This window comes from Rousettus aegyptiacus, unplaced genomic scaffold (genome assembly GCF_014176215.1).
Source record: "Rousettus aegyptiacus isolate mRouAeg1 unplaced genomic scaffold, mRouAeg1.p scaffold_m13_p_7, whole genome shotgun sequence".
NCBI lineage: Eukaryota > Metazoa > Chordata > Mammalia > Chiroptera > Pteropodidae > Rousettus > Rousettus aegyptiacus.
The window spans coordinates 102,430,350-102,439,459 of record NW_023416310.1 but is presented as its reverse complement, the minus strand read 5'-3'; the positions used below and the strand labels follow the sequence as shown (position 1 = coordinate 102,439,459).

General features: G+C 51.7%; 1 protein-coding gene across 1 annotated transcript in view; it reads right to left on the bottom strand.

The window, feature by feature from the left end:
* Positions 1 to 4,563: 4,563 nt before the first annotated feature.
* Positions 4,564 to 9,110, bottom strand: part of FSTL4 (follistatin like 4) — a 350,131-nt gene continuing 345,584 nt past the window's right edge. The window contains exons 15-16 of the mRNA XM_036224242.1: positions 7,973 to 8,082; positions 4,564 to 5,911 (exon numbers count right to left, since the gene is read on the bottom strand). Coding sequence (XP_036080135.1) covers positions 5,209 to 5,911; positions 7,973 to 8,082 — 813 coding nt within the window. The 3' untranslated portion in view covers positions 4,564 to 5,208. The remainder of the gene's footprint in view (positions 5,912 to 7,972; positions 8,083 to 9,110) is intronic.

Below are 9,110 nucleotides of genomic sequence, written 5' to 3'. Positions count from 1 at the left end.
GAGTTGGGCAGTGACAGCGTGGGCCAAGGGGGCTCCACAGGGGGTGGGCAGTGGATCTGGTGTGGGTGGCTTATAGGCCTGTTGTCCCCCACCTCTCTGAAGCAGCTGAAATAGCAAGAGACCAAGAACTCTTAAAGCTATGGCAGATGTCACGCTGGGCAGTGGATGAAGATTTAGATTTCACAAATGTTCTCATTCAAAAGCTTTTGGGTCCTGTAACCAGCCAATACTGGTTGCCCTTCCTCAGGAATGAAGCTTCAGTCTTGAAGAGGGTGTCCCCCCAAAGACAGTATTCTCCTATCCTGCCATGGAGACATATGGAGAGTCATGTGTCACAAGGCTCGGGGTAGGGACAAGTCAACAGTTATTGCTTTGCAGAGTGCAAGGTTAGTCCTCTGCAGCGGTTCCCAACCTTTTTGGCACCAGGGACCAGTGCTCTCTTATGAGAATCTAATGCCTGATGATCTGAGGCGGAGCTGAGGCGTTAATGCTGGCACTGGGAAGCAGCTACAAATACAGATGAATCTTCGCTGGCTTGTCTGCTGCTCAGCTCCAGGCCACAGACTAGTACCAAGCTGCTGCCCAGAGGTTGGGGACCCCTGCTTAAGGGCCCTCTAGGGCATGGCCTGTGTTCTCTGGGGACTCAGGGGAAAGGGATGGTCTCATATTAGTCCAGGTGAGCCTGGAAAGAGGAGTGTGTAAATTGTGGCTTCGTTAAAAAAAAACAAAAAAAAAAAACTCAACACTCTGGTGCTGGAAAAAGAAGACTTGCTGTGAATTTTGAAGACAAATTCCCATTATCTCCCTGTTTTCCCTAATTTCACACATTGTGTTTGGTTAAATTCCCACTCACTGCCCACCGTTCCAAAGGATGCTTGAGACTGACCACGCTTGCTGGGCTCCCACTGTCGGCTGGACGGCTGGTGCTGAATGCCCGTAGGCCCTGGAAAGATGCTTAAATCCTCAAATGACTTGGCAGGTGATCTGGTGTAGACCAAAGCAGGAGGTGGGTCACAGTCCATCAGATATTTAGGGTTTTTCTGTCACACCTTGAGGATAGGCACTGTATATTTTCCCCTCAAATCCTGTAAGCATCTCTGTCCTGTGATCTCAATGACTTTGGAGAGAAACCAAGGCAGCTAGTGACTTTCTTAAACAAAACTGCTTTGCCTGCCGGAAGCAAATAGTAGCATTTAGCCCCATGAGCAACTTCTCAGTCGTTCCCCGAAGCAAAGAAGTAGCATGGCAAAGGCCGTTGGGGGCTGGTGTGGCAGTAGGTTGGTTGCCATTTGAATTGCAGGAGCAGGAGGTCAGAGGCATAGGGAGGGAGCAGGAAAGGCAGAGAATAAAATGGAGATGGAGTGGGTGGTAGCTCTGGCACCCTGGGGGGTGAGGCTTGGCTCAGATGGTCCCATCTCTATTCCTGTCTGATAGCTTTCGACAACAGCTGACTTCACTAATGTCCTGAGTTCTCTCTAGTCTTGGTCACCTAACTCCAAAGGGGTGCAAGCAAGGGTTGGGGGATGTGATTCTAGGTGGCAAGGGGCTGTGTCCCATGAACTCGGACTGCACCAGAGTGGGATCTGGGGTCCTGGGTGGAGGAGAATGGCCAAGGGCTTTATGTTAGCATCGTAGTCATCCTACATCACTTGTCTGGCCTCCGGGCATGGGGGCAGCACTCAGCCAGTGCTGGATGCAGAGAGGAGAAATGTGAGGTAGATTGGAGGATGCATGGTGTGGGGGAGTGGTGTGAACTCTCCTGGAAGCTTGCTTCTGAAGAGGAGGGATGGGCGAGATTGAGCTGTGGCGTTGCTGATGAACACGGAGTCTGTGGTATTTGAATGAAACACATGCTAAAAAATCAATTGGTCCCTTTTTAAACTGCTTGTAGAAAAATACATCCTGAATAAATCTATTTCACATCTCAGTTTTGAAATGGCCTTTAGTTCACAGGTTATTGGTCAACAGAAAACAAGAAGTCATGACAACACAAAACCATTTCCAGGCTGCTTTCCTGCATCAAGACTCAGCAGTCCTTGTTCTCTAGGGCAGCAGGTGGTTCTCTGCTTTACTGGGGGTTGAAAGCTGTCCTTCAGGACACTTCCCTGGAGCGGGAGCACTTTTCTACACAGGGGAGCAGGGAGGTGGGGAGAGGGTGGGGGTGGGGGTGGGAACGGCAGGAACTGGGCTTGTGTCTGGCAATGCTGTTTCTAAAGTCCCTGAAGCTTGGTAGTTGTTGGCCCTCGCCAAGACATTAAAGGGCTCTTCTGGCTATTTTGGGAGTTTGGGGGAAGTAGGAGTCCCCTCACGTGACTGGGTTAGGGTTGCTGGGGCTGGCATTTGCTGCCTTGTGTGTGGTCCATGCCCAGGATTACTCATGCAGAAAGTCCATGCGTTTGCCTAGAAACAGACAACCCCAGCTTCCTACCACTGGTCTATGGACGGCTGGGCAGGCTTTTGGATCCAGAACCTCCATGCAGGGTTCTGCTCACTTGTGTGGGAGAATGAGGGCCCCCATTTCAAAGTTTTAATGTTGTCACAGGTGTGGATTATCTGTGTTTGAAAAAAAAATCTATTGAATTTTGTGAAATTAATTTTATTTCAAAATTCAGGAATTTCGAATTCATTCGAATTCATGAAATAGTGAATTTATTATGCAAGTGGCTTTTTGGGCGATTCTTTTGGTAAAATGAATACTTCTTTAATGTAAAATAGTAGTTTTTTATGTTCATCAGAAGGAAAATTGGATTTGCTTCGTGGCCCGCCTATTGTGATGACATTTTACCCTAGTGGCTTTCAAACTATGTTCCGTAAGCCTATTGTGGGGCCAGCCTTTCCCGTACTGCCCCCCAAGCCATTTGGCTGGTTGCACTGCTGAAAAACCATTTACTCTCCGGCCTTTGTGAATTTGCAGATTTCACAATTTTCAGGCCCATGATGCCTTGCTCCGATCCAGTGTCTGGCATGCGGGCAGCGAGACCAAAGCCACCATCTTTTGTGACTGCACAGTGAGGACAATCAGAGGCAGATATGCTTTTCAGACATACTTAGAAATGGAGGGAATAGTGGAAAAGGAGAGAATGCTGCAGAACTCACTCCCCGTTTAAAAAGCCAGTTGGGATTGGATTGGTCTTTTACTTAGGAATCCTGCAACCAAGATGGGCCGACGTTTGGGCCTGGCAGTTGGTAGACTCTTCCTCAGGTGGGCTCGGAGACTTCTGCCAGGGGCTGCGACAATTTAGAAGATGTTTCCAAAGGGTGACGTTCATGACAGCTGGAAAATTTCAGTGATCGAAGTGGGAGTTTGGAAGTGAATGTGTCAAGAGATTGAGGCAGGAATAAAAAGGGTGAGGTGTGTTAGCTGTCCACCCCAGCTGTGGTGACATGGCATATTAAGTTTTTGAAGTCAGTTTCCTCAACCTATATCTACATATTTTATCTTTAAAAAAAAATCTAAAATGTGAATGTACATGTCTAGGCACACTCCTGGGAGTTGTAGGGAACAGGTGTTTGGTGGACCAAGATACAGGAGACACACCAGAAGACTGGCTGACCTCAGGGAACTGGGGGGCAAGGAGTGGGGGACAGGCGGGTTGGGCCATCAGGTGGGAGTGAAAGGGAGTGGTGTGTATTTGGAGTGAGGTGGAATCTGTATCTTCCTTTTCCTGAAAGAGGCCAATTCTCAGCAGCACAGGAAAGTCATGGCCTTGTTGGCAGGTAAAGGGGCTACACCAGCTAAGGTCTGCGATGTGACCATCTCTCACAACTCCAGGCAGCTTGCGAAATGATCATTCACGCCAGGAAGCATACCAGTGTGCTGCTCGCTCTGATGGGAGTGAGAAGGAAAGGGCTGTTCTGAGCGCCCAGGGGAGCCTCTTCCCTACCGAGCTTCTCTGACACAGACTGCCAGCACAGGGCTGGTTGGGTTGTACTTCTGAGAGCCCATAATAGCCTGAGATGTTTGGGAATAATTCAGCAGGATAAAGCCAACCGTTATCCTTATGATTCTGAGTTTTAGAGTGCAGGTTATTTGGGGGAGAAGGGTCTGTGTGTAAGATAAACACTTACTGAGAACACTTACTAAGCTAACCATTCTGTGATGATGCAGGGGCTGGAGCCACTGGGGCTGAGTGCGAGGGCCACAAGCAGAAAAGAAATCGATTTTTAAAAGAGATAGCCTAAGGAACCCATCTGGACCCCACTCATGTCCTTGGGGCTGCGTTGGCCTGGAGGTCACTATCCCGCAGGCCGCTCACACCTTGCCAGGCAAGCCCAGTTTGCCCTGAGCCTGGTGCTCTGGGCCTGGCTAACGAATGTCCCTCCCCCTTCAGTGGTGAAAAGTTTCCTAGTCTCTTTGGGTCCCAGCCCAGAATGGAGTCTTTACCAATGTGGTGGCCCGATCTGTACTTGGGAGTGTCAGTGGTGTAGAAGACTAGTATTCTTTGATGACAATTGTTCTTTCTGGTTGTGGGATGTGTGTGTGGGGGGTGACTCTCAGAGACTTGGCCTAAGGCAGGGAAGAATAGAGCTGGAATTCAGAGTGTGTCTTTCTGCTTACTAGCATTTGAGATTATAAAAAATTATTTTTTTTAATCAAAATTTCCAAAATAAAGTGAGTGATTTCCCCATCCCCCAAGATGCAGTAAGTCTTGTCGACTCTCTCTCAGGCTTCCAACAAGTCAAATGGAAAACAAAGCAAGAAGCAGCTGCGAAGGAGAAATAAAGGTGCAGGGCGAGGACAGCCGTGGCTCTCGCGCCAGGAGGGGAAGCCCCTGCTCCTGGAAGGCCTGTGTTTCCAGGCCGGTTTCAGGCCACCCGTCAGGGCAAAGTCTGGCTGGATCTGGATGTAAAGGAGAGTGACCGTGTGAAGGCAACCTACGGAAGTGTCCGCCTGGAAAGCAGGAGCTCTCGGTCCAATGGCGTCCCCGGGTCACATGGCATGTAGCTGGGCACAGAAATGACTTCTTCACACAGCAGCATGGGTTCTCGTGGTAGCTCGAGGCATACCTCATACTTCCTAACAAAAAACCCCTGGCCTGGCTCGCAGCGCACACCTTAGACCAGGGAACTTGCAAGGAGACCAGTGTTGAACCACAAAGCGAATACAGGTTTTTGCTTTTGTCTGTAAAAATGTACAGGGCACCCGCTCGGGGCTGCGGTGGCAGGAGGAGGAGGGGCTCCGTGGCCCAGGCTCTGCGCTGGCCCCCTTCATACCTCGTCCACCCACACCACTGTGGTGGCCCCCTTTATGCCCGACACCTCACACCTCAGTGCGTTTTGTCGCCCATTGATGAGAAATAGTGACTCTTGGGCTGTCGTGAGGAGGTACTGTCCGAACAGCCCGCTGTCCCTCACCACCCTGCGGGGCCCTCCCCAGGGCCGGGCTGGCCCCGTGGGCGGCTCCCTGAAGTTCTTCAGCAGGCCCGCCTTCCCCGAGGGCAGCTCCAGGGACAGCAGTGCCGGCTCCGTCTCCAGCGTGGCGTAGACGTAGTACTGATTGCTTTGGGCGAAGGAGAGCTGGAACGCCACGTCTGCGACGCCCTGGCTCACTTTCAGGGCGAAGAGGGTCCGGATCTCGCCCCGCAGCGTGACCTCCTGCACGTACAGCTGGGGGCTGGTGGCAGCAGCGCTGACGATGAAGCGCCCGTCCGGGGACACACGTGGGGTGCCGGTCACGTCGCCGTTGGGGCCGACCACGGAGTCCGTGACGCTGTCGATCAGCAGCTGTGGAGCGGCGGGAGAGGCGCCGTCCTGCCGGCACTGCACAAGGAAGTGGCCCCCCAGGTGGGTGTGGGCCATGGCCTGAGGCAGGCAGCCGTGCCTCTGCAGGCCGATGGTCTTGAGGGGCAGCAGCGTTTCCAGGTCGACTTTGTGAACTGCAGGCTCAGACTTGTTGAAGATGAAGCCGAACCTGGGAGAGCAGGGACTGAGGTTAGAGGTCAGGGGACCACCTGGGGTCAGGAATCTGCCATTGGTTCATGAGACACCAGTGCAGCCTTTCCTTTTCCCTGTATCCTAACCCTTCAATGAGCTAATAGACTATTGATAAACTCTGCCAAGTCTCCAGGGGATGGCTTCGCAAGGGGTTTGCCTATGATCTCAAACCGGATGCTGTGAGTTACAGATGTCCCTGGTCTCATGTTTTCTTGACAGGCACTCATCTTTAGAAACAGTAAAGGAGGAGAGTAAAAGTGCCTCCAACAGCGTCTCCCGTGGCGATGGGTGCCTTTGACTCAGCCTCCCAAGGCCTTGGCTGGCTGGGAAGTGGTGAGCCTGAGCCTGGAGGGAAAGGACCAGCCCGTCCGCCCTGTCTCTGCCCACTGTGGGGACAGGATGGGAGAGCCTCCACCCTAGCAGTTTTCTGGACTGACTGGTGAGTCAAAATTTGAGGGCGCAGATGCAAGCAGCCAGCCCAAGTTTCCTCTCAGTGTTCCCTCTCTCCGGGAGAGGGGTGAGAGGGGGCAGCCTCTTCTTCGGCTATGTTTATGATGCTGGAAGGAGGACCCATTGGGCAGGGGCTGAGAGTAGTCTCTACCTTTGGAACCCGATGGCCGGACCCTGCCCCAGTGCCTTGCTAGCTACGAAGCCTGGGGCAAGTTGCTTGCCTGTCTGAGCCTCTGCAAATCTGGAGAGGATATTCCCTTGTAGGGCTGCTGAGAGGATTAAATCTACGAGGAAGCTTTCTTGGAAGGGCTCAGTAGGTGGTAGCAGCTCATATTCGGACTGCCCGAAATTCCTGGTGGGGACCGAAGCTGCAGAAGGCCTGGCTCCAGGCAGGACTTGGCTTTAACCTTGAGAGCCTCTCACAGACCCCGTTGTAGGGTGCTGTGTGCACCTATGGGAACAGAGGAAAATCCCTTCCACGATTTTCTCTGGAGTAACTGTGCCTCAGAGGGGAGAAAATGCTCACTTTAAAGCATCTTTAAAGAGTCCTTAAAGAACCAGAGCACGGAAAAAGCAGGAACGAAAACTATACTCCTATAGGGAACTTTAATGTGAACACCACACACAGGCCCTTCTGAGTCTGTTTGCACAGTTCCCAGCAGAATTCAGGGCTCTGAGCAGGTGGCTCCATTTTGAACCACGTTATAGGCTCTTCCCAGGCATTCTCTGCAGAGGGTGGCCGTAAAGTGGTTATTTTCCTCCTTGGGCAAGGATAAACGGGCATGTGCTATTTTTACCAGTCCAGCATCGGCTTGCAACAGTGAGTCATTTCTTCCTGTAGGAAGGTTCTTGATGTGAGATTAAAGGAAGGCATAAATAGTGCCACATGACCATTGGGTCTTGATGCATTTCTAAAGGGCAGGCTTAGTTTTCTGGTAGTGGTGACTGGACAGAAAGTGTGGGAGGTGCTCTGAAATGAATAGGGTGGGGGAGCAGGCAGGTGGGGATGAGGTTTGCTGTTGAGGCCATAGTTGTTACTATGAGCTTGTTCTTTTGGATGATGGCAAACCAGGCACCCAGGGTGCCTCGTTTCCTGTGTGCCTTGTTCATGGCTGCTCTGGGGGCTCTGAGGAGAACCATGGGCTGTAATTAGCAGAGAATGAGGCAGAATGGGGCATTGAAAGGAAGCCTGGCTTTGCATTTAGTCTGACTCTGCCAATTCCTGGCTGTGTGACCTTGGCTAGTGTCTTAACTTCTCTGAGCCTCAGTTTCCTCATCTGCAAAATAGGTTTGTGACTACCTCTACTAGTTTTTAGTGTCTAGCAAGGAGAGGGTGCTCGATTAACTCTGCTGTTTCTTCCTTTCTTCGATTGTCCTCATCTTGAGGATGACACTTCCTGACCTCATTGGGCCCCTGAGGGCATTAGATGCTGAGCACCTTCCTGAATTTTAATAATTAAGGATGGATCAGTTTCTCTGTCCCTTTCTGATGGAGTCTAAAGCCAGCCTGGGAGGAGTGAGGGAGGCAGACAGGAGCAGAGCACAGCTGGAGCATGGAGTCCCTTAGGGCTTTGCCGGCCGGTCTTACCTGATGTGATTGATGATGAGGTTTGTTGGGGGAATGAAGAAATCATCCACTCCTGAGAAGGGTGTGCGGATGAGGTGCTGGCTCTGGCCGGTGCTGGCTTCCGTGATCACCTACAGCACAGACCAGGAGTACTTGTAAGAGCCCACCCAAGCTGGGGTGTGGGAACTTGGAGACCTCTGCATTTCTTGGTGGAGACTCCCAGCAGACAGGCTGCTGGAGAGAGATGATGGACAAGCCACAGCCTTGGGGAGGGGGCAGAAGGAGAGTGGGAGTTGCTCTAGAATGTCATAGGCAGGACTCAGCCTTCCTGGGAGAGGAAGTGATGGGGCAGAAGTGAGTGCCTAGATCGTCGTCTCCTGCTCGCTCAGGTCTGGCCTGCTCCACCTTGTCAGCCATGGTGATGGCAGAGTGGGGACTTTATGGGATCATTTGGAGCTTCTGAGGGAGGTCCCAAGAACTGAAACATCACTCTGCTCAGAGACAATCTCCCCCACAACAGGGAAGCCCCACTTCTCAACACCTAGGCCACCCTAGGAAAAGGAGGTTTGAAATGATGAAAATGTTAAATGGTGGAACTGTTTACTGGTTCTTTATTTTTGTTTGATGTCAGGTTCCTGGGCCGGTTTGTTGAGAATATCTGTCAGATACTGCTCACAGAGGCATTCTCAGAGAGCCGTGACTCCATAATTAATTAGAGAAAGCAGGAATCCTGCAGGGACGCCACTCAGAGATGCTGGTCAGGCTAGTAGAGGCCTTGCAGTTAGAATGCCGGGGAGAGATTCCAGTTTCACAAAAGGGATTTGCTGTGCGAAGGAAAGAATTAGGCCCTGTGTTTGGTACAAATTGGTAGTGACAGAGCATGGCTGTCTCTGTTTCCCTGCAGGTTACACTTTCTCCCCTGTGGATTTGGCAGGAGGCAACTCGAGTCATCCCCTGGTGTGCGTCCTTGCTGTGTCTGCATCAGGGATGAGCACGCTGGCAGAGCAGAGAGCCAAGGGATGTCTGAGGTTAGAGAGGGTGAAGGAGTGGTCTGGAGGTCCTCCCAGAATGATCGTGTGGGCAGGCTGGGCATCTGTCTATTAGCGACTGAGGCCTTGGGCCTGGGCAAGCTGGACACACAGCCAGACAGCCTGCATCC